Source organism: Ipomoea nil, unplaced genomic scaffold (genome assembly GCF_001879475.1).
Source record: "Ipomoea nil cultivar Tokyo-kokei standard unplaced genomic scaffold, Asagao_1.1 scaffold2845, whole genome shotgun sequence".
NCBI classification, from domain to species: domain Eukaryota; kingdom Viridiplantae; phylum Streptophyta; class Magnoliopsida; order Solanales; family Convolvulaceae; genus Ipomoea; species Ipomoea nil.
The window spans coordinates 5732263-5758749 of record NW_017619273.1 but is presented as its reverse complement, the minus strand read 5'-3'; the positions used below and the strand labels follow the sequence as shown (position 1 = coordinate 5758749).

The window sequence follows — 26487 nt, the reverse complement described above, 5'->3', positions numbered from 1 at the left end:
GCGATCAGAAAAACCCGCAACCACTACTCAAGGGTGTGCGGTGTGCACTATGTAAATCCTGCCGTCTCAAATGGTTATTAAGTTAACAGCTTGACCAACTTAATTGAGATTGTCCCCTCCATCATCTTTTTTGTGTTGAGCTTTGGATGTCTTTCTAACATCAGTGTCGATGACAATCACATGACTTTTGTATCATATGTATATATTTTAACTATACAAAACTAATGATAAAATATTTTGAAAATACTGTTGAATAAAGTGATAAATTAAATGCTACTATTTGAAAGTTAAACCTATAAAAGTGAACTATTTTATTAGATCAAAATAAACAAATACTTATCCGCTATAAATGATACACTTCTGATTTCGTTGCGCAACGCACAACAAATTAGACAGTTATGCTCACAAATAAGTGTAATTAGCTTGAATGGCTGCAAAGTTTACATGTCAGCGCTTTTGACATCTGCTTAATTAGTTTTACTCCTATATCTCAGAACTATTTAGCTCATAGTTTAGCTTCTACTACTTTTAATCATACTACGGCTATGTATTGGGACACTGTCCCTCTGACTCTATTTCGACTTATTTCTAATATAACCACATTGATTGCTTTCAAAAATTAATAATTATTATGCCAATTGTTATGGAAGACATGCAGAGGAGAGATTTATGCATGATCATTGGTAGAGAATAAAAAGATACCACCAACATAACTAAGCCACAGCATCAGCAAGACGGTTACGCAAAACAGCTACCAAATCACCAAGTGCCAAACTAGACAAGGGGACATATATAAACACCAAGTTAATGGCAGAGACACCATATTTTGTTTCTCGAGTGCTAAGCATGTCCCAATAGTGTGCTAAATGATTTTGAAGGATAGGAATTGCAAGCTGTTCAACAAGCTATAAATCAATAGATATAAGGCTAGGAATTGCTACAATAATTATTGTAACCCCACAAAAGCTATAAATCAATAGATACATCCACAATTCAATCACCACATAATATATCTAGCAAGAAATATCTTCAATGAGGACAAACTTCAACGAAAAGTTCTAAGAAATTTTGACCCTGATGTAACTAATAACAAGAAAGCATTGCTAGTTTTCATAATTAATTTGTAGTCCAAACATTTGGCCATTTTATAATTACTACATAAAAAAAAGCTTTGGTAAAGATCATAAATCTCTGCTATTAGAAATAAAGTATATAAAATTCAATATAATGATCATTATTCTTTTTCCAACCTGTTGATTACACCTATATGATCCTACGTCCAACATGCCTGCCTTGTGCCGTACAGTTGTATAATTAAGTTGCATAACAAGTTTTATACTAGAAAGACCACCTGAAAAAGGTTTCAGTATAAATAACAGAGATATTTTTTAAAATGGGTTCAATCATTTTTTTTTAAAGATAAAACGAGATATCATTAATTAAAATCCAAGCTCAAAACATGAGCAAATTTACAATGGGTTCAATAATCAAATTTACAAATTCTTTATTATTTTCCTTATCTTGATATAATACACTCTTACTTTAAAAAATAATCTCACTTTCGTATTTTATTACAAATATAATTATAAAATAACAAATAAATAATTTTAAAAATAAAATAAAGACAAAAAAATGTCATGTGACAGTCTTTTGTATACTTGTTGGTGACAGTCTGTCACATGACATTTTTAAAAATTCTTTATTTGTCATGTGACGGTCTTTTGTGACATTTTTTTTTGTCTGGTGAGCACACTCATGTGTCGGTACCTCGGCTTCTTAATAAACTAAATTAAAAATAAAAATAAAAATCACATCTGAAAAAAAGTTTGAAGAAGTCAAATTGCAATAAGAGTTCTACTATATAGACTTTCAAAATTTTACTCTCTTATTTATACTCCCTAAGTTAGCAAAATAGGATTGGTTATTTTCATTATATGAGGCCACAAAAAAATGTCTACACCAAGAGTATGTGAGAGGGAGTACAAATTGAGAATTTAAAATGAGAGTACACCAAATATTTTCGGATAGCATTATCAACTTGGGCCACTTGGCAGATTATTGTGTGGACCGGTGCGGTGTGGATCATAATAATAAAAATTACATTTTTAACATATTAAATTATATTATTCGTGTATTGAATGTACAATATACAAAATAATATGCTTTTAGTACTCAAATAATATATTTTCTCAGAATAAAATGTAGATTTTTAATATACTAAAAATACATTATTTATGTATTGAATGTATATTATTTGATAGTATGGTCCACACAATAATAATTGTATCAAACTTGCCCTCGGCTAACGTTCTTCATTTATTCTCAACCTCTCAATCCCAGCAAGGCTGTCACTATAAATAACAGAGATATTATTGTATGTATATCAACTTGCACTGGGCTAACATTCTCCTCAGATCAACCTCCCAATCCCAGCAAGGCTCTTCAGGTATGCATAAAAAGTAGTCATTTTAATTATATACTTAGCTTCCACACTCCGCTCTATTCCTTAACTAGGTATAAATCTTGCTAAATTCTACCAAACGAATTGAATATACTAACACCTATATCTATCTAACTAAAATTCTTTAATTCAAGGAATTTTGAACGTTTATTTTAACTTAATTTTGTCTCTGGCATATTTAAAGAATTAATTTCACTTTTGGTCCACGACTTTTGAGCTTCTATCACTTTTACAGCACGTTTGGTTCATGTAATGAATTTGGAGGGAATAAGAATGCTATTCCACAGGGAATGGAATAGGTAAGGAATAGAATAGGAATTGTATTCTGTTGTTTTGTTGGCTGAAGGAATAAACTTTAGTAATTGTATTCCCGTGTTTGGTTGGTTAAAGGAATAGAAATTGAATAGGTTTTAAAGACATAAATACCTTTATACAAAATAATAATAATAATAATAATAATAATAATAATAATAATAATGAATATGATTATGATATACTGAATATATATATATATATATATATATATATATATATATATATATTTATTTATTTATTTATTTATTTATATATTTATTTATTTATATTTATATTTATATATATGCATCTGTGTGTGTGAGAGAGAGAATAACAACAACAACAACAATAATAATAATAATAATAATAATAATAAATATTTATATTTATATTATACAAATAAATATTTATATTTATATTTATTTTCCCACTTATCCCACATTGGTTGGAGAAGTAAAGAATGGAGTCTTGAGGCTCCTATAAAAGGAGCATCAAGGCTCCATAATTTCAATTCCAATGCTCATCCGCTAGGCAAGCTTGCAATGCCCATCCGCTAGGCATGCAGATGGGCAGACTACTTAATTTAGGAGCCAAGGCTCCATAATTAAGGAGTCTTATATAGTTAATTTTTTTTTATTCCAAAGAATGTTATTCCATTCCTGACCTATTCCATGAACCAAACATGCCATTAATGTACAATTTTAAAATTTTTTAATTTTGGTGCCTAACTTTGTAGGCGTAATTTTTATCAATTTTGGTCCATTTGGCCAAATTGATGGTGAAATTTTGCTGAATTTTATATTTTTAGGGATAAAATCGTAATCCCATGAAAACATCTTCAATATCTAAACAAAATCACGGTAAAATCATATCTATAGGTGTTTGATCGATGAGAATAATGAAAAAGACGGGCAGAAACTAGACACATATCTATGAAATTTATAGCATCGACGATTAGCAAACACTTCTTTTTCTCTTAATATGATTTTTCTTTTGTTTAGATATTGAATATCTTTTTTTTGGGATGACTATTTTGCCCCTAAAATATAAAATCCGGCAACATTTCACCGTCAATTTGGCCGGAAGAATCAAAACTGATAAAAATAATAAAGTTAGGCACCAAAGTTGAAAAAAAAATTTAAAATTGTGCACCAAAAGTGATAGAACTTCAAAAGTCGTGGGACCAAAAGTGAAATTAATTCTATTTTAAAGAGTTAATTATGAAATGGTCCTCTGACTATAGCGAAATTATCAACTTGGTCCTTGACTATTATTTTTGACCAATTAAGTCCCCACAACTTTAAAAATCGTAACCAATTTGGTCCTCCGTTAAGGTTATGTTAACTTGAGACCAAATTGGTAATTTCACTATAGTTAAAGGACCATTTTGGTAATTAACTTTTGAATTAATTTCACTTTTGGTCCCATGATTTTTGAGGTCTTATCACTTTTGGTGCACAACATTAAATTTTTTCAATTTTGATATCTAACTTTGTTATTTTTATCAGTTTTGGTTAAGCCAAGTTGACGATGAAATGTTGCCGGATTTTATATTTTAGGGACAAAATCATCATCTCAAGAAAATATCTTCAATATCTAAACAAAAGAAAAATCATATTAAGAGAAAAAGAAGAGTTTGCCAATCGGCGACGTTATAAATCTCATAGATCTATGGCTAGTTCTGCCCGTATTCCCCATTAGTCTCATCAATCAAACACGTATAGATATGATTTTACAGTGGTTGTGTTTAGATATTGAAGACGTTTTCTAGAGATCAAGATTTTACCCCTAAAAATATAAAATTCGACAATATTTTGTTGTCAATTTGATCGAAAAGACCAAAACTGATAAAAATAACAAAGTTAAGCGCCAAAATTGAAAATTTCTAAAGTTAATTACCGAAATGGTCCCTTGACTATAGTGAAATTACCAATTTGGTCCTGAGTTAACAGAACCCTAACGGAAAAACTAACGAAGGACCAAATTGGTTAAGATTTTTAAAATTGAGGGACTTAATTGGTCAAAAAAAATAATCAAGAACCAAATTGATAATTTCGCTATAGTCAAGTGACCATTTTGATAATTAACTCTATTTTAAATTACTTGACCTGACTCCTTGAATTGCAGTGTTGCAAAAATCGGGTCTAGGCGCCGATTAATCGCCGCCTAGGCGCAGGCGGTCGGCCACCTAAGCACCCGCCTAAGCACTCTAGGCGCCAATTAATCGCTCTAGGCGCCCTAGGCGGTCCCCAGGCGCCTAGCAATTTTTTCAACCTTGTTGAATTGTCTCCTAATATTTACTGATGGCATCTTATATTTCAAATCTTCCAAAAGAGTTGGCCATTATGTACTTTTAAAAGAACATCTAATTCAAAATTACAAATTATCCCTGAAAAAAAAACTTGTGACAATCCATGAAATAGATCTAAAAATGCACAAATTATATCATGGACCAGGGTCCACCTTGTAGTGTCTATTTTGTTTTTTTTTTTTTAACATTCAGATAATGTATCTACAGCAAGATTGCAAAAAAGTTAGGCGCCGATTTTTTATTTTTTATTTTTTATTTTTTTATTTAAAAAAAAAATTAAAATTAAAAATTGTGAAATTCACTAATAAAACATAAGGTTCCTCTAGTTTTTTCTTACAAATTATTTACATAAGTGGTTGTAAAATCGTTTTGAATATTGTTGAAACCATCTAAATACATAAAATGTTAAAATTAAGAGCAAAAGAAGCATTTTTTGGAAAAATTAGAGGGCCAAACCCCCTTTGGCCATTTGCAGTGGATAGATCTCGAAAAAATACGCGATTTGAAAAAAAATGTCCAAAACAAACAGCCAAGTCAAAAGTTATGTCCTCCTGAACTTTTCCAACTTTACAACGCAAAATCACCGAACCGGCCGGCTAGACGGTCTAGGCGGCTGCCTAGACCGCCTAACCGGCCGCGGAGGAGGCCGATTCTGGCCTTCCTCACGGCGGCCGGCAGCCGCCTAGCACCTAGGCGCGATTTTGCAACCATGATCTACAGTTAACATATTATGTAACTTCAATTAACTATCTAATAAACTAAAGATACATAATATGTTAACTACATGTACATCATTTGTTAACTGTAAATATATAATCTGGGCTGAGTCCATCATACGTAATTACGTATGATAGACCTTGATCCACAATATAACAATTGTAAAAATGGGTTTGGGACACAAAAATGAATTTAATTTTTACAATATTATCTTTTGATTTAAAAGTGAAAGGTTTTAATTTAGAAGTTATTACTACAAAAGTATTACCGTTTTTTTTTTGGTTTTGTTTTGGGGGTAAAGTAATAGATTTAACTTTATATTTGGTATTTAATTTTTAATCGAAAAGTAATAGTTATTACTTTAAAAACTTTACCTTAAAGGTGGGATGGCAGATGAGTATCTTGACCCTTCTGCGAGTGTTGACCTACTGGCTTCTTTTGGACAGAGTGACACTGGAATGGTATGTAATCTACTCTACAATTACATGTATACGGTATACCTACAAGGATTGTTTCAATGATTTTTATTAGAGTTAATTTATTTTTGTTACTAAATTTATAGGTGAGAATTTATTTTTAGTCATTTTTTTATAATACTTACATAAATCAACCTATATAACTTGGGTATCCCTTGGGGGCTAAACGGGACGGAACGGGCCGGATAAGAGAAATATACAACTTGATCTGCCTAAAAACGTGATAAACGGGTCCAACCCGGCGAGTTTAGCCTGCTCGATAAGCCCGACAGACCAAGGTTTAGGGTTAGGGTCAACCTGACCAAAAAAAAAATAAAAATGATAAGCCTAATAGGGTTTGCTCTAAACCGAGCGGGTTGGCCCGATTGAGATTCCTAATGTACGCAAATTATGCCCTAGAAACGTGTTCACCATGAATGGTGAACACGGGTCCAAACAGCGCTGTTTTTACGTTAAAAAAAAAATTTTGCGGATGTGGTGTTAACGGCGCGCGTTTGGTCAGATTATGAATTTTCTGTTATGAGATTATGAATGTACTGTAAATTCATAATCTCATAATAGAAAATTCATAATCGCATAAAAGAAAAACATTTATTAAATTATGAATTTTTTGTTATGAGATTATGAATTTACTGTAAATTCATAATCTCATAACAGAAAATTCATAATCTCATAACAAAAAATTCATAATTTCATAACAAAAAATTTATGAATGTTGAAGAAGCTTGCGCTACAGAGGAGCAGTCACGCGATTAAAAAAAAAAAAAAAAAAAAAAAAGATGACGGTGCACTAACACCGTTGGGACCGTGTTCACCATGGATGGTGAACACGGTTCCATGGCATAACGATTGCCTAATGTAGGACCTCGATGTTGAGCTCTCTTTCGGGAATCTCATTTTGGAAGATAGACAACTTACCCAAATATTAATAAATCGGGTTTTTATTTGTTCAATGGATGCACCTAATAACATTTTGAAAGAATTGAACTGTTCCATAATGACACTTAATTTGTTTTTCCATATCTCTTTAGTTCTAAGGGAGATCGAGTTCGATCAATTTGTCCACCAACTCTTTTGATGTGTTGGCATATATATTGCAGATGATTATGCTCTATGTCTTGTTCTTGTTCTCACGTCTTACAAAGCTTGTCCTAGACACATTATATAGGTGTCTGAAGACTGAAAAATATGATCAAACAAATTAGAAAGTTGAATCCTGCAAACTAGGATCTTGACTAACTTAAAATGAATTAATCAACAGTAAACAATAATTAATAAATAATAAATCAGAATTATGTAAGTCCAACAATTTCTAAGGTTATGTGTGATAAATCGCAACAAACACTTCTATTGGGCAGTGACTCAAAGAGCTGAGTCTAGCATCCTGCCATTGAAACGTGACGCTGACTACTACACAAGTATAAGTAAATAAAGTTGGACATTCACTACTAACTATAGTACTTGGTACAGTGATACGCAATTAATGAAGTATGCCCTCTTACATGAACAGGATGAGCGATATGAGGTTACTTTGGACATAGACAGCTTAAATGATCAAACGAGCAACAGAGGAATTGATAATGGAAAGGTTTGCATTCTGAATATATTCTCAATTTTTAATTACCTCACTATATCAATGGTGCTAGTGTTCACTGGCAGGAAATAGAAATATCAGGTGCTTATCAAGAATATCCTTGGAAGCGCAACTTCTATAAACCATCTTTGGTATCTATCGGGCCCAAGTACTCTAAAGAAATTGATCAAGTTAAGAACAAGGAGTACAAGAATATGTATATGAAGTCTTTTCTCGAAAGGGCAACGGAACAACCTAAAGAAGAAGTGTATCGGGAATACCTTAAGAATCCAGATATGAAATTGATAGACAATGCCCGAAATTATTACAAGGAAATTGGAATTACGTACCCCCATAATGATGAAGAGTTGATAGAAATGTTGGTGCTTGATGGTTGCTTTGTGGTTGAGTTTGTTCTGAAATGCAAGGAAGGCGGCAATGACGATCCTCGCAATAGCGTTGATGGGAAGAAAGCTCGTGAAGACATGCTTCTATTCGAGAATCAACTTCCTTTTGATGTCCTCTCTGCCATTTATAAGAAAATGATTCGTGATACTGAAGAAGTACCTAGTTTCATAAGATTGGTGAAGTTCGTTTTTGCCTCTTTAGCACCAAAGTTTACCATTAATAACTTTTATGATGACAATAAACCTCAACAACCCATGGATCTACTCCATGTTGTCTACAGTCTTTGTCTTCCAAGAAATGCCCAAACCCTAATTTCAAAGGGTAATGAGGCGAAAGGGAATCACAATATGTGGCTAAGATTAAACCATATGAACAGTGCGACAGAGCTTAAAGGGGTTGGAGTTAGGTTTGACAAGATTGGCCAAGTCTTCAATATGCCAAAGAAATATGAAAACATTCCACCACCAAAGTATCGCGGTGGCAGTAGCTTGTTCGATATAACCTTTCATAATGGGATAATGACCATACCATGCTTTAAAGTCGACAACTACACTGAACTATTCTTCCGAAACATGATTGCCATGGAGCAGCGGTGCAGCGAGAGACTAAACCCCAAATACTTCACAGATTATGCGAGGTTGATGGACCACTTGGTGGACACCAATAGAGACGTTAGTTTGCTCCGCAAGAATGGGATCATTCAAAACCTCTTAGGTGAAGATAGGAAGGTGGCCTATATTTTCAACAACCTCAGTGCCGAGGTAGATACTTCCACCAACTTCTATTTTGCATCGGTGTACAAGGATGTGGATCAGCACTCTCCTGATGACTGTTGTAATTTCAGCAAACCCAAAACTTACTGCCTATGGAAAGTGATTACTACTCTCTTGATCGCTATCCCGTTGTTGATTTTGGCAGTTCGTCCAAGTAAAGTTCAGATCAAGATTAGTCACTAAAATAATATGTACGTACTTGTGTAGTTTCATCAATGTGTACTTCATACTACTTTGTAAAACAAAACTTGAATCCATCTGGGGTCTTAATTAGAATTGAATAATCCCACTTGGGAACCTGTAAAAGTAAGTATAAAATCAGATAGAACCATTCACCGTTAAACTAGCATGTCAAGAAGTATTTGTAGAGAATAAAAAGATTCCACCAACTTAGCCACAGCATCTATCAGCAAGACAGTTACGCAAAACAGATACCAAATCACCAAGAGCCGAACTAGACAAGGGGACATATCTAAACACCAAGTTAATAGCAGAGACAGCATATTTTGTTTCTCTAGTGCTAAGCATGTCCTAATAGTGTGCTAAATGATTTTGAAGGATAGGAATTCCAAGCTGTTCAACAAGCTATAAATCAATAGATCAATAGATACAAGGCTAGGAATTGCTACAATAATTATTGTAACCCCACAAAAGCTATAAATCAATAGATACATCGACAATTCAATCACCACATAATATATCTAGCAAGAAATATCTTCAATGAGGACAAACTTCAGCGAAAAGTTCTAAGAAATTTTGACCCTGATGTAACTAATAACAAGAAAGCATTGCTAGTTTTCATAATTAATTTGTAGTGCAGACATTGTGGCCATTTTATAATTACTACATAAAAAAGCTTTGGTAAAGATCATAAATCTCTGCTATTAGAAATAAAGTACATAAAATTCAATCATCACTATTGTTTTTCCAACCTGTTGATTACACCTATTGATCCTACTTCCAACATGCCTGCCTTGTGCTGTATAAGTTACATAACAAGTTTTATACTAGAAAGACCACCTGAAAAAGGCTTCAGTATAAATGTATAATTAACTTCCATGATCAAGTTGAGAAGGCATACCATTTCATATCCATGAAATCTGCATCTTCATGCAATGGATCCCACTTCGAAAGCTCCAATCTGGTCTTCTAGTTCCTCATGAACATCTAACATGAAACAAAGTCGCGAAGGTTTTGCATAAAGATGTACTTTTCACCAGCATCATAGGCAGCTAAAGAATTTTCCAAAGTAGTCACATTTGACAATGAAAAAGCCAAATTTTCTTCAGTCTTGGATAAGGATGTCACAGTCCGGCCATAAGATTCCTTAAGCCTACACACATTCTCATGAAAAACTTTCTTGGCAATCTCAGCTTGCTGTGAAAATCCAAACTTTATCCTCTTCCTCACCTGCTTTTCTTCCCACATTTTATCCTCTTCATCCTCTTTATCCTTCTGCACTGCCTTATCCTCATAATCCTCAAAGACTCCCCTCTTTCCACTATCAATTTTTTCCCCAAAAAAACAACCAATTCTCAATTGAAACTCTGGCTCATCCTCATCACTCAAACCATCAGCTTCCCCATGATTACTTCCTCCATCTAATACAATATATTCATCTTGCCTGAGTCTCTCCCGCTTCGCTCTTATGGCATCTATCATTGCCTGGTCTGGTATCTCTGGCCCAATATCACCAGTTTCCCTCGCTTCATCATCTTCACTATCACGTCCCTTTTCCATCTTCAATACAATTACAGGCTCCATTGACTCGGGCTGAGTAGGGCGGGAACCAGAAGCTAGGGTTTTGGTGTTCTTCTGGAGCTCAAGGAGAGCTTCTTTGGTGTAGGTACCAGCTTGGGGCTGCACATTGGAGGGGAGAGAAGGCGCTACGCCACTTCTCCCTTTTACTGAGGACAGCTTGTGAGAAGAGGGTCTAGAAGGGCGAGTGAAAGGCGAATCTTCGGACTCTTCGTCTTCTGCAAAGCTAAGGAGGCTCTTCGGAGCTAGCGTTGAAGATCTTTTCCGCTTGCCGGAACTGGCGACGGGTTTGGCTTGGGATTGTGTGGAGTTGCCATTAGGTGCGATGAACGCCGGCGTTTCATCTCCGTCATCGTCGTCTCCGCCGCGGCGGCGGAAATTTCTGGCTTTTCCGCTCATGTCGTTGGATGTTGATTTTATGAGTTTTGGACAATGGAAAAAACTTAGAGAGAGAATAAATATTTTTGTATTGCTCAAATTGCCTTTTGAATAGTGAAGATTGCCCCTTCTTCCCTTAGGGTTCTATTTATACATAATTTTAGCCTAGTCCTACACAAATTAAGAATCTTAGATTGCTTCATATTGGGAGTTATTATTACATTAGAAATAAGAGAAAATATATATATATATATATATATTTTTTTTTTAAAGAAAGAAACTATAAAAAATATTATTTTTAGTTTTTCAATTATAATGTATGTATTAATCTTGATCCTTAACTATTAAAATTTTCAAATTAAGTGCACGACTATTCAATCTGTATCACATTTAGTTCTTAACTATTAAAAATTTCAAATTAGGTACATAACTATTCATTTTGTATCATATTTGGTCCTGCTATTAAATTTTCTGACCAAATTTTCAACCAAAATCACCGATGACCGACTAATTTATTTAATTTTTATTTTAAAATTATTTTAATAATTTTAAATTAAAATCTTAAAAATAAAATATATATATATATATATATATATATATATATATATATATATATATATATATATATATATATATATATATATATAAACGGCCATCCCCCAACCCTCCTCCTCCGTCTCGGACGAAGACGAAGGAAGAAGGGGTGAGGGGCGGGGGGACGAAGAAGGAGGGTGAGGGGTGATTGACCTTTTTTTTATTAATTTTATTTTAAAGTTTTTAATTTAAAAATTATTAAAATAATTTTAAAATATAAATTAAATAAATTACTCGGTTGCCGGTGACTTTGGCCGAAAAATTTAACGACAGGACTAAATGTAATACAAATTGAATAATCATGCACTTAATTTGAAAATCTTAATAGTCAAGGACCAAATGTGATATAAATTGAATAGTCCGCCCGGAAGAAAGCGGGAAGAAGAAAAACAAATAAAAGAGAAAATTGAAATAAATTTAAAAGGATCAAAATACCCTTCTAATTATAACATATTATTTTTTCGGTTGGAATTCTGGTAATATGTGGCCGGAAAATTAGACCAGATGACCAAAAGTGATAATAGTTAGAAAGTCATGCACCTAATTAGAGAATGAGAAAATCTCAATTTTGGTCCTATGACTATAGGGGTCTTGTTAATTTCAGTCCCTGACTTTCTAAAGTGTCTATTTAGTACCTTAACTATGTCATTTTTGTCAATTTTGGTCACTCCAGCCAAATTGCTAACCAAATTTCGTCGAAAAACTTTTATAGTTAAAATAATGAGGGTATTTTAGTCTTTTTGCATCTCTTTTATTTCTCCCCCATTTCTTCACCGGATTTTGTTTCAAATTTCGCTAGAGAAGACATACCGGCATCGATTTCTGGTATCCCGGCGTCAAATCACAAGAAAAAAGAGGAAGAAATAGTGGAAATTCAAGGTTTTTATAGTGAAATTTTGTGTAATACGTGAAGGGTTTTTGGTTTATTAACTCTACAAGCAAGCTATCGGTGACTTTATTTGCTGTGACGATGGGGGGTGAGATGGAATCGACCTCGAACGACGCCGTAGCGAAAGACCCATTCATCGAGCTATTGTGCATGTAGCCTGGGCTTGGACCCATCGTCATCTTCTCCGACAAGAGCGGGGTGGTTGCTTCGTCGTCGACAACCGACAAAGCACTAAACTCCAGACCATCGAAGAAGTCGGAGTCAACGGAAACGCTGCGAAAATGGGTCGCCGACTTATGGTCAAGTTGGCCGGATGCATGGCAATGTCGGCAAGGGCGTAGTGGTTGAAGTCTCCTACGACGGCGTCGAGCATGATATCATCGTCCAAGTCCGCGAACCAGAAAAAGGTCTCGAACTGGGTCCGACGATGCTCGGGTCGCGATTGGACCCTCTAGAGAATCGACGCTGGTGAGTGTCTTTTCCAGCAAAATTTGCAGTAGATCCAGCGAAAAATGGGGGAGAAAGAAATGAGATGCAAAAAGACTAAAATGCCCTCATTATTTTAACTATAAAAATTTTTCGGCGAAATTTGACCGACAATTTGGCCGGAGTCACCAAAATTGACAAAAATTGCATCGTCAAGGTATTAAATTGACACTTTTGAAAGTCGGGAATTGAAATTAACAAGACCCCTATAGTCATAGGATCAAAATTGAAATTTCCTCTTTGAGAAAAGCAATAGTCAAGGACCAAAAGTGCTTCAGCTATGATAGTCAAGGGACCAAAAGTGATATTTACTCATTTGAAAATTTTAAAAGTTAAGGACCAAAATTAATACATGTATTGTAGTCGAGGGACTAAAAAAGATATTTTATTTTAGAAATAATAAACACTAGTCTTATTACATTAGAAATAATGAGTTCAATCCTTTTTACATTATGAATAATAAGTTCACTCATTATTAAACTCCTAAGTTGCTCCGTGCTGTGCATCAGGCTTCCTTGATTCAGTTACTTTCATGGGTCAATCCGTGTGGTCCAAGCCTAGTACTCCATCCATCAATTGTTATGCCGTGGAACCGTGTCTACCTTGTTCTATGTTCATAATTACTGAACTCTATGTTCATAATTATAAAACCCTATGTTCCTAATTTTTGAACTTCGTATTCACAATTATTGAACTCTATATTCATAATTACTGAACTCTATATTCATAAATTTTTAACTTCATATTCACAATTATTGAACTCTATATTTACAATTACAGAGCTCTATGTTCATAATTATAATTTTATGTTCATAATTTTTGAACTCTATATTCACATTTATAACAATTTTGAAACCTTGTCTACCTTGCAAGATGGACACCGTTCCATAGCATAATTAATTTGCCGTCATGCATCACATACAATAGGAACTAGAGATTCTAAATTGCTTGAACACTTGATTGCACTCTTGTATGCTTTACTTAAAAATGACTAGCACCTCATTCATCTTTGAACCGTTGTATTTATAGACACATTTAAATTTGTCTATTAAAGGAAAACAAATTTTAAATAATCTTTATCCAATGTGCAACAACCATCGATTTTATAGTAGGTTGCACTTCAATAACTCGGAGAGCCGAGTCTAGTATCCTCCCATCGAAACGTAACATTAACTGCTACGCAAGTATAAGGAAATAAAATTGTACATTCACTACTAATTATAGTGTTTAGTGTAATAGTAAGCGCTTAATTCTACCAGAAGTATACCCCTTATAATATATCACTTACATGAACATGAACATGAACATGAACACAGGGGCAGGAGGAGCGATATGAGGTTGCTTTGGACATAGGCAACTTAAATGATCAAACGAGCAACAGAGGAATTAATAATGGAAAGGTTTGCATTTTGAATCTATTCTTCAAGGACATCTAGATCTAATTGAATTGATATGTAATTCAAAGATAAAAAAACGAAAAGAATATATGAAAGACTACTAGAACTTGAATGAACATATAACAGAAACAAATTAAAGCGGCGGAGGTTTTGCAGAAAGATGTAGTTTTCAGCAGCAGCAGCTAAAGAATTTTGCAAAGTAGTGACATTTGACAATGAAGAAGACAAATTTTCTTCAATCTTGGATAAGGATGCCACAGTCCGGGCATGGGATTCCTTAAGCCTACATAGATTCTCATGCAAAGCTTTCTTGGCAAGCTCAGCTTGCTGTGAAATTGAGATATTAGCATTTGAACCATTTTCGGCTTCTTCGTCATTATCTGCAAAGCTAAGGAGGCTCTTGGGAGCTAGCGTTGAAGATTTTTCCGGCTCGCCGGAACTGGCGGCGGGTTTGGCTTGGGATTGTGTGGAGTTGCCATTAGCTGCGATGACCGCCGGCGTTTCATCTCCGTCGTCTCCGCCGCGGCGGCGGAAATTTCTGGCTTTTCCGCTCATGTCGCTTGGATGTTGGTTGAATGAGTTTTGGATATTACCAATACTATCGTTACAATAATTAGTATATGTGAAAAATATAGAAATAATATGCAGAGAATTTAGAAAGAAAATTAATATTTTTGTATTATTAAGAATTGTCTACAAATAATGAAGATTGCCCCTTCTTTCTACGAGATCTATTTATACATATTTTAGACTTAAAATTTTACGAGAAATAAAAATCTTAGATTGTTTCATATTAGGAATTATTGTTACATTAGGAATAATAAATACTATTCCTAAGATTAGGAATACTACTATTACATTAGGAATATTAATGAGCCAAATCGTTATTACATTAGAAATAATGAACACATTCCTTATTACATTATGAATAATAAGCTTAATCCAATTCCTAAGCTACTCGTATTGGGTATTCTTCTTGAACTTTCTTGATGTGTCTTAGGCCAATCCGTGTGACCTAGGCCTAGTACGATGTCCATCACATGCAATAAACTTAGAGATTCTCTAAGTTCTTTGATTTTACACATAATAGCATCATAAAAAACTAAAGAACTTTATTCCTAACATACAGTAATTATTATATAATTAATATATTATTATTATTATAGACTATACTCATATCTTTAAATGTCATTTTACACGTTATATTATTGGCTGGTCAAATTAATTGCTAATTGTCAAATATGGAGTAAGACAAAAAAAAAATTAATGGAAATATTTGAGGGCAAATTTTCAATAATTCATACTATTGCACGCCTTACAATGCTGATTTGTCCTATGTTGTCAATCGGTTGTGCCAGTTCATGCATTCGCCTATAGTTGAGCATTGGGGGCTGCTCAACCGTATGTTGCATTATGCGAAGGGTACGCTACACTATGGGTTACGGCTGGCTCTTTCGTTGTCCACTGACTTGCATATGCTCTCGGATTCCGACTGGGCTAGTTGTTCTGTTGATAGAAAGTCCACCAGTGGTTTTGCTATTTACTTTATTTGGTTCTAATTTGGTTTCGTGAGTTTACCAGAAGTAGAGGACTGTTGCTTGTCTGTCCACTGAGGCTGAGTATAAGGTGATTGAGACATTTCTGCTGAGGTAACTTGGATTGTATCTTTATTGCGTGAAATTTGTTTCCCTCCTAGCAGTGCTCCTCGTTTGTGGTATGATAATTTAGGTGCTACGTATCTCTGTGCTAATATAATCTTGTCTTTTATGTACAGACTAAGCACGTAGAAATTGATTTTCACTTTATGTGTGACAAGGTAGTCTCTGGGGAACTACATGTTAATTTCATATCTACAAAGGAACATATTGCAGACATATTCACCAAACCATTACCAGGTCCGCGATTTGAATTTATGCGTGACAAGTTCAATATTGTGTCTCTCCAACCTTGTGCTTGAGGGGATGTATTAAGACTCTAGGAGTTATACTTTTATTATATCTCTTGTTGTAGTGTAGTATTTATATTCTCCGTATAGTTATGTTACAGTTTGATTCTTAATGCAATTTCTCAGTTTCCCACTCTTATCCATCTGTTGTTGCATTTTTTTTCCTGCTGTCTTGTGCATTACTTTCTGTGCGACAAATAATTTGTTAATTAATAGATAATAAGTGCCGGCGAAAAATCATTTTTTTAAAGGTTATAATAAAATTAATATAGTTAAAGACTATGCTTGAAGATAATAAAGTTGTCTTCATGTCATTTTTATAGTGTTTATTGACGGAGCTCTCATGGTTGACGTCACACAAACAACTTGGTAAACCATATGAACTTGGAATTTGTCACTATAAGTAACAGAGAGTCGAGAGATATTATTATCAACTTGCACTCCGATAACATTAACCTCAATCTCCCAATCCCAGCAAGGCTCTTCAGATAATATCAGATCAGGTATGCATAAAAAGTTGTCATTTATATTATTTTCTCCAAACTCGGCTCTAGTCCAATTGTTATACAGTGGATCTTGGTTCATACAGTGTTGTGTGGACCATAACTGTTGAATGAAAGTGTAGTAGAATTAAAATGATATTTTAATGTTGTTATAATGAAACTAGTGTGTGGAAAATGAAACTAAAAAACAGAGTTCATTCAATAACGTATATTGTCAAATGAAATTATAGTATAATTAAAATGAACCTTTAGTATTACTATAATGAAAAGTGTGTGGAAAAAAAGAAACTAAAATTCAGAGCCATACAATAACATATATTGTCAAATGAATCTGAAGTTTAATTAAAATAATATTTCAGTATTATTATAATTAAATTAGTGTGTGTCAAAAATGAAACTAAAAAAAATAAAACTCATGCAATAAAATTGATATGTTTTTCTTTAAATATGTTATTCCCTACATATTTACAAGTATTTAGTTTTTAATTGAAAAGTTATTGCTTTAAAAGTATTACGCTTGGCTAAAAAGTTATAAGTTATTTATTTATTTATTATTATTTGTTATATGTGATATTTTGACATTTTCAATTAAAAAATAATAATAATGGAATAAATTGACTGCACCCCTAGTATGTATGAATCAATAAAATAGTGAGGAAAAATATTGTAATGATATTTCATTCATAGATGTTATAATATTACACAGAATGCTTTGTAGTGATTTGGACAAGATTATCGCAAATTATGCTGTGGACTTGTGTTCACAATGCATCGTGGACACGAGTCCAAAACGACGTCGTTTTCAGGAAAAACGCGACATTTCAGTTAAAAAATAAATTATTATGTCTCGTCGTTACTCGTTAACGGTGTTAACGGCGTTATTCGTTTGTGGAATTATGAATGTACCGTTATGAAATTATGAATGTACAGTTATGAAATTATGAATGTAAGTTATGAAATTATGAACACAAAGCTCTGACATCATGAACTTACAATTATGAACATATAGTGATAAAATTATGAACATAGAGCTCTAAAATTGTGAACATAGAGCTTCGAAAATTATGAATTTACAGTTATTGAATTATGAATGTACAGTTACGAAATTATGAATGTACAGTTATGGAATTATGAATGTACAGTTATGCAATTATGAATGTACAGTTATGGAATTATGAACACAGAGCTCTGGCATTATGAACTTACAATTATGAACATAGTAATAAAATTATGAACATATGCTCCTATAACAAAGCGGTCTGAAATTTAAAAAAAAATGGTGGAAGATAGCGATGCCACTAACGGCACCGTTACCGTGTCCGCAATGCATGCTGGACACGGGTCCATAGCATAACGATTACAAGATTGTCTAGCCTTAGGATAGGGCCCATTTATAAAAGGAAAACACAACAGACTATCTAAAATCTTGGTGGGCTGCGGGATCGCGTCGAAGCCCACGCGGTGGGCCGCAAGAACAGATATAAACCCACCATTTCAGACCCGGAGATGGATTCTGGGATGGTAATCGCTAGCCGGCCGGGGCTGACTTTAGAGGCTAGCCCCGGGTCTCCAATCTTGGGTCCGAGTCACCAATTTGATCATTCAAATCGTCTGTTTTGCAATTATTATACCGTGGACCTTGGTCCTATACGATGTCGTTTTGAACTTTAATTTTAATGGAAAACGTTTGTTGTTCAGTTTGCGTTACAAAGATTTTTTTTTTTTTTTTTTTTTTTTTTTACTGTAAAGTATGTGTATGTATATCGTGGTGTGCGTTTCTGTACATTATGTTATAAAATTTTGTATCTTAAGCGTAAAGATTCTTTACATGAAATTGATTAGTCGTTGTATAACGTAACACAAAACATATTGTATGTCTTATTTTACGAATTTATTTCTTGTATTATGCAATTATGTGTCTATATGACATAAATTATTTACATAAATCAGATATGAGAATAAGTCAAATTGAAAACATGTGTATGTATATCATGTTATGCGCCTTTTTGTACATCATGTTACGAAATTCTGTATCTTAAGCGTAAAGATTTTGTACATGAAATTGATTATTAGTTGTATAACACAAAACATATTATGTGTCTTATTTTACGAATTTATGTCTTGTATTATGCAATTATGTGCCTATATGACATAAATTATTTACATAAATCAGATCTGAGAATAAGTAAAATAGAAAATATGTGTATGTATATCGTGTTATGCGTTTTTGTACATCATATTACGAAATTATGTACCTTAAAGTATTACATTTTTTCTTATAAGTAACAAGTACTCTATTCTTGATTAGTATTACATTTGGACATACATATAAATATGACATTTGCATGTTGATCCCACATGACCCGACCCATTCACGAATAAGGATTCGTGAGACCGTCTCATACAAGTATGACTCTATGGTGTTAATTTATTTAAATACCGTGTGTGTGGTGTCGGTATCAGGAATCCCCACCTGTTAACTTATTCTTATACAGTTTTCAGTAACTTATATTCCTATTTTTACTTTAAAGGTGGGATGGCAGATGAGTCTTTTGACCTTTCTATGAGTGTCGACCGACTGGCCCCTTTTGGACTGAGTGACACTGGAAAGGTATGAAATCTACTATACAATTCCATATATACCATGCCTACCAGGATTGCTTCAATGTTTTCTGTTATTTGATTTTAACATAAAAGAAACCTATTCATTTGAGTGATTAATACATTTTTGGAAAAATTGAACTTTTCGTCTCTAAGTTATAAGGTAGTTGTAAAATTCGTTCCTAAGTGTTGTCTTGCTCACTTTTTACTTCTAAGCTATCATTAGCGTTTCACCCCTGAGGGACATTTTGGACCTTCATCAAACACTTGTTTGGATAGACTGATAAATCATTCTATGCCGATCATCCAGGCCCAAGTATCTCATCCAACATCCGGTCCCCCACTTTATTGTGGCTCATGAAGTTAACGACACACGAAAGTAGAAGGTGAATATAACATTAATAGAAAATCCCAGATAACCTAAAAATGTTTGAAAAATTTAATCCCCTTGAAAGCTACCAAAAAATGACTAAAAACAAAGTTTAGAATCTCATATTCCCATTGGTAATTTCATATATTCCCTTGAATCAAACAATGGAATATGGTATAATTACCATACAACATTTTTAAGGTTATGTGCGACAATTCGAAACAAACAGCGGCGGCTCGAAGAGAAGTTCAGTATCTTGCCATTGAAACATGGTGTTAACTGCTACACAAGTATAAAAAATAAATAAATAAAGTAGGACTTGATAATCCTAACAATTAATGAACTATGCTCTCTTATAATATATCACTTACATGAACAGGAGCAGGAGGAGCGATATGAGGTTACTTTGGACATAGGCGACTTAAATGATCAAACGAGCAACAAAGGAATTGATGATGGAAAGGTTTGCATTCTGAATCTATTCTTCGAGGACATCAAGATTATAATTCAAGATTTACATTGTGGTAATTTTACACTTTTTAACAAATAAAAGTTCACAAAGGTAATACTTTTGAATAACATTTTTAAAGTAGTAAAGCATATATTACTATAAAGTCAAAATATCTGGAAATTATGGAATTTTCAACCACTTGAAAGTGATATTAAATCAAATTGAAAGCAAAAAGTGGTCAGAAATAGCAGCAAAGGTTTTTCCGGATACCAAAAGTGGTCGGAAACAAGGCTTTCAACTTGATTTAAGATCACTTTCAGGTGGTCGAAAATTTTAGAATTTCCAGTAGTGTATATTACTTTTAGAAACCTAATTGATCTGTAATTCAAGGATTAAAAACGAAAAGAATAGATGAAAGACTAGAACTTGAATAAATAATCCTTAAAAATAGTATAAATACGTACTTATTGTAAATTTGTAATAGACAAATAAACTAAAAATAAAAATTGCCTAAATAAAATAGGATAGTAAGATATACTTTTAATTACCTCATTAAATAATCAATGGTTCTTGTGTTCACCGACAGGAAATAGAAATATCAGCTGCTTATCAAGAATATCCATTGAAGCGCAACTTCTATAAACCATCTTTGGTATCCATTGGGCCCAAGTACTCTAAAGAAGTTGATCAAGTTAAGGACAAGGAGTACAAGAATATGTATATGAAGTCTTTTCTCGAAAGGGCAACGGAACAACCTGAAGAAGAAGAGTATCGGGAATACCTTAGGAATCCAGATATGAAATTGATGGTCAAAGCCCGAAATTATTACAAGGAAATTGGAATTACCTATCCCCATAACGATGAAGAGTTGGTAGAAATGTTGGTGCTTGATGGTTGCTTTGTGGTTGAGTTTCTTCTGAAATGCAAGGAAGGCGGCAATGGTGATCCTCGCAACAGCGTCGAAGGGAAGAAAGCTCGTGAGGACATGCTTATGTTCGAAAATCAACTCCCTTTTGAGGTCCTCTTTGCCATTTATAAGAAAATGATTGGCGATACTGAAGAAAAAATTCCTAATTTCATAAGACTGGTGAAGTTCGCTTTTGCCTCTTTAGCACCGAAGTTTACCATTAATAACTTTTATGATGACAATAAACCTCAACAACCCATGGATCTACTCCATGTGGTCTACACTCTTTGTCTTCCGAGAAATGCCCAAACCCTAATTTCCCAACCCACAGAAGGGAAAGAAGAAAATGTGTGGCTAAAATTAAACCATATGAACAGTGCCACAGAGCTTAAAGAGGTTGGAGTTAGGTTTGAGAAGATTGGGCAAGTCTTCAATATGCCAAAGAAATATGAAAAAATCCCACCACTGAAATATCGCGGTTGCAATAGCTTGTTTGATATAAGTTTCTATAACGGGGTAATGAGCATACCTTGTTTCAAAGTCGACAACTTCACTGAACTATTCTTTCGAAACATGATCGCCATGGAGCAACGTTGCGAGAGACTAAACCCCAAATACTTCACCGATTATGCGAGGTTGATGGACCACTTGGTGGACACCAATAGAGACGTGAGTTTGCTTCGCAAGAATGGGATCATTCAAAACCTCTTAGGTGAAGATAGGAAGGTGGCCTATATTTTCAACAATCTCAGTGTTGAGGTAGATACTTCCACCAACTTCTATTTTGCATGGGTGTATAGGGATGTGGATGAGCATTGTCGCAATAACTGGTCCTGTTGTTTGAGCCAAACAGGAAGTTATTATTACTCTCGCAATATATGGAAAGTGATTTCTATTATCTTGATTGTTGTCCCCTTGTTGATTTTGGCAGTTCGTCTAATGAAGTAACGACTCTATGTACTTTCATCATGATTTGTGTTTTTGTCCTGAGTTCATCAACGTTGTACACTCATGTACTGTTGTTGTTTGCATTTATCTGATTAAACTCGTTGGGTTTGTGGTTGTATTTTTCTATTATTTTGTACATGGCAAATGACTCTTTAATTTGCAATTCTATCAAGAAATTTACATTTTATTCTCCTTTTTATATGGAAATCACTTTAGCATGCAACATTATTTTTCTACTTTTCAACCCCCTATTTCAAGGTTCTCCAGGCCCAAGAGCATTTCAATAACCCTCTATGACTTCTTAGGAACCTAGTCTCGTATAAATTACAGAACCAGAAATTCACTACAAACAAGAACACTTGATTCACCATCTTCATGCATGTGAAACGCACTATTCTAAAAGTTTTTGATTTCTCTTACTAAGCAACAACATGCAAGAGTAATCAAACCATGCATAACTTTTGAGATACAAGAAAATATCAAATTTCTCAAGTTATTTTTATAAAAATTCAATAAGGCAGTAACTTGATGTTTTTAGTATATAAAAGTTAAAAGTTATTTCTACTCTCCAATACCTTAAGTAAGAATCAGTAGGCAACATATGAAAATTCTATTATATATATATATATATATATATATATATATATATATATATATATATATATATATATATATATATATATAGGGATGCACTCAGGTGCGAATAAGTGTTCAGGAGGGAAATGCGAACGAATCAGCGCGCGACACGTGTCCATATCTAATAACTTAAAAAAAAAATGCGGTGGCATTTTCGTAAATAATTGAACATCGAAGTGCAAGTAAAATCACTTACAAGTGCACCTACTTTCACTTATAAGTGCATGTAATTTTGCCTTGTTAGCATTCACTTTCCGCAAACATTCATGCACTTGGGTGTGCTTATAACTCTATGTGCAACTATTTATAACTATAGGTGCAACTACTTATAACTATAGGTGCACATACTTTCACCTATAAGTGAATGTAATTTTGCCTTGTTAACATTCATTGATCTGAGTTCAGCGGGTAGTAATACCCCTGAAAATCACTCGCAAACATTCATACACCTGGGTGCAACTACTTATAACTATGTGTGCAACTACTTAGAACTATAGGTGCAACTAAGTATTGATGCTTAGTGTAAATTTTTACTTGCACCTATAATACATTTTACATGCACTTGTAATACATTTTACTTGCACTTCGATGTTCAATTATTTACGAAAATGCCACCGCATTTTTTTAAAAAATCAGTGTTTCTCATCCATTAGATCTGGACACGTGGACGGACAGAATCCATTCCTATTTCGTGCCTGGACGAGCCGTTCGCACCCGAGTGCAACTCTATATATATATATATATATATATATATATATATATATATATATATATATATATATATATATATATATCTCGAAAACTTTGAACACCAAAGTTGTAGAAGATCATCTTAGATTTCTATGGATACTTGAATCACTTAAATTGATTTTTTTTTAATGAAAGAGATATTAATAGAAAAATGCAATCAACATGTAGCAAAGCTATATCCATAGACTTGTGAAATTTGTCTAGATCATCCCACGATCATTTCAACTCACTCAGTTCATTTTCACTTCATTAACTTCTCATGACCCCCGAACACATCTTTGTACGTGCCAAGATGCATGACTTCAAAATACTTCAAATCGAACTCTAATTTATTTGATTTTACAATATTGTCTCCAAATGACCTAAATGAAACAAATGAATCAAAAAGACACATATAATTAGCTTCAAATTAGCACAAAATCATATGAAATTAATGTCAAATATGCACATAAGAATAGCAAGAATTGACACTCATCACCTTTATTGTTATTTCCTTAGCTTGTTGCTTAAGGCAATTCATGAATATAATAACAACTACATAAGTCTATTTCCTGAAATATACTATGTAGTTCAACTACTTTCATCAATGTGTAATTTCTAGCCAGTTTCCAGGCTTGAATGTTCTTTTGTATTTATGTATATATTGTAATAACTTGTTGACTCGATCTGTTGTTGCATTTTATTTTTCCTGCTGTCTTGTGCATTAGTTTTTTTTCGACAAATAATTTGTTAATAGATAAAGGCCGGCGAAAAACTATTTTTTTAAAGGTTATTATAAATAAAATTAATATAGACTTTGCTTGAAGATAAAGTTTTCTGATCTTCATGTCATTTTTATAGTGTTTATATATTGATGGAGCTCTCATGGTTGACGTCACACAAACAACTTCGTCAATCATTTGAACTTGAAATTTGTCACTATAAGTAACAGAGAGAGATTATCAACTTGCACTCAGATAACATTAACCTCAACCTCCCAATCCCAGCAAGGCTCTTCAATTCAGTTAAGATCAGATCAGGTATGCATAAAAAGTTGTCATTTATATTATATTCTTCCAAACTCGGCTCTAGTCCAGTTGTTATACAGTGGACCATGGTCCGTACAGCGATGTCTGGACCATAATCATCGAATGAAACTGTAGTAGAATTAAAATGATACTTTAATGTTGTTATAATGAAACTAGCGTGTGGAAATGAAACTAAAAAATAGAGTTCATTCAATAACGTATATTGTCAAATGAAATTATAGTATAATTAAAATGATACTTTAATGTTGCTATAAAGAAACTAGTGTGTATGGAAAATGAAATTAAAATTCAGAGTCATACAATAACATATATTGTCAAATGAATCTGAAACGTAATTAAAATAATATTTCAGCATTATTATAATTAAACTAGCATGTGTCGAAATGAAACTAACAACATAGAACTCATTCAATAATGTTTATTATTACGTGAAACTGTAATATAATTAAAATGATACTTTAGTATTGCTATAATGAGACTAGCGTGTTTGAAAAATGAAACAAAAAAACATAGTTCTCAAATGAAACTAAAGTGTCTACGTGGACCATGGTCCATAGTAAAATTTGCCGTTCTAGTCCTTAACTAGCTATAAATCTTGTTAAATTCTACGAAACTAATTGCATATACTAACATCGATCTAACTAAAAATATTCTTTAATTTCAAGTCTGAATGCTTATTCTAATATAATTTTGCCCATGGCATATTTTTAAATTACTTGACCTAATTCTTTGAATTGCCTGATTGCCTCCTAATATTTACTGATGGCATCTTATATTTCAAATCTTTGAAATGAATTAGCCAGTATATATTTTTAAAGATTATAAATTTAATATTGAATTATGGTGGTATTTTTAAGTTTAACTTTAATTGTTAATAATTTGACTGCATTTTATCATTTATTTACTTTTGATAATAGTTCAAATTTAGGAAGGAAAAAGAGTCTGTAGAGTTTAGGAGGGGAAAAAGCTTATAGAGTTTAGGTACCAAAAAAGGTTTGTAAAGTTTAAATAGGGAAAATAGTTTATAGAGTTTAGACATTTAAAAAAAAAAAAAAAGTTTGTAAAAACAGTTTAGATAAGAAAACAAGTTATTATTTGAGTTTAGGAAGGAAAAAAAAAAAAAAAAAGTTTGTAGGATTAAGGCAAGAAAAATTATCTCTTAAAGTATGAGTTGATAGAGTTTAGGCATAAAATGCCAAGTTTCTTTGAAAGTCTATATATAGAATTGGAGAGATATAGTTAGAGTTGAAGCCTGAGGTTTCAAGTTTCAACTATTTATATTAGAGTATAAAAATTCTACAAAATTCTTAAATTGATAGATGAGAAAATTGTAATTTATGCTCCTTCAAAATATGTCAATTATCAATGTCACTTTTGAATTATTAGTGGTGTAAATGTTGCCCCTCAATTTTCAAAACGATACATATAGTGTCCTCCCGTAGTGTAAATGTTGCCCCTCATTTTTTAAAAGGGTACATATATATTGCCCCTCCCGTACGGTACGAGAGGGACAATATATGTACCATTTTGAAAATTGAGGGGCAACATTTACACCACTAATAATTTAAGGGTGACATTGATAATTGGCATATTATGGAGGGGCATAAATAACAATTTTCCCTTTGATATAGATTATATAAAAGTCAATAATTTTTTTAAAATATCCATAGAGTTAATTACCTAAATGCTCCCTTGACTATAACAAAATTATCAATTTGGTCATTGACTACTTTATTTTGACTAATTAAGTCCCTCAACTTTAAAAATCTTAACCAATTTGATCCTTCGTTTGTTTTACCGTTAGACATCCGTTAACTTAGGACCAAATTGGTA

General features: G+C 33.2%; 2 protein-coding genes across 3 annotated transcripts in view; both read left to right on the top strand.

The window, feature by feature from the left end:
• Positions 1 to 2387: 2387 nt before the first annotated feature.
• LOC109160119 (UPF0481 protein At3g47200-like) overlaps positions 2388 to 26487 on the top strand; it is a gene marked incomplete at its 3' end in the record, with an annotated part of 50044 nt that continues 25944 nt past the window's right edge. Inside the window, exons 1-2 of the mRNA XM_019308286.1 lie at positions 2388 to 2446; positions 24636 to 24645. The remainder of the gene's footprint in view (positions 2447 to 24635; positions 24646 to 26487) is intronic.
• Positions 16834 to 22376, top strand: LOC109160118 (UPF0481 protein At3g47200-like). Of its 2 annotated transcripts, XM_019308284.1 has the most exons (4): positions 16834 to 16963; positions 19495 to 19574; positions 20314 to 20397; positions 20972 to 22376. In XM_019308284.1, the coding sequence occupies exons 2-4, from the start codon at positions 19500 to 19502 to the stop codon at positions 22238 to 22240; spliced, it is 1428 nt and encodes a 475-aa protein (XP_019163829.1). In that variant the 5' UTR covers positions 16834 to 16963; positions 19495 to 19499; the 3' UTR covers positions 22241 to 22376. The 2 variants fall into 2 exon arrangements, with proteins under 2 accessions (XP_019163829.1, XP_019163830.1); XM_019308285.1 differs by lacking the exon at positions 20314 to 20397 and having other exon boundaries at positions 16846 to 16963.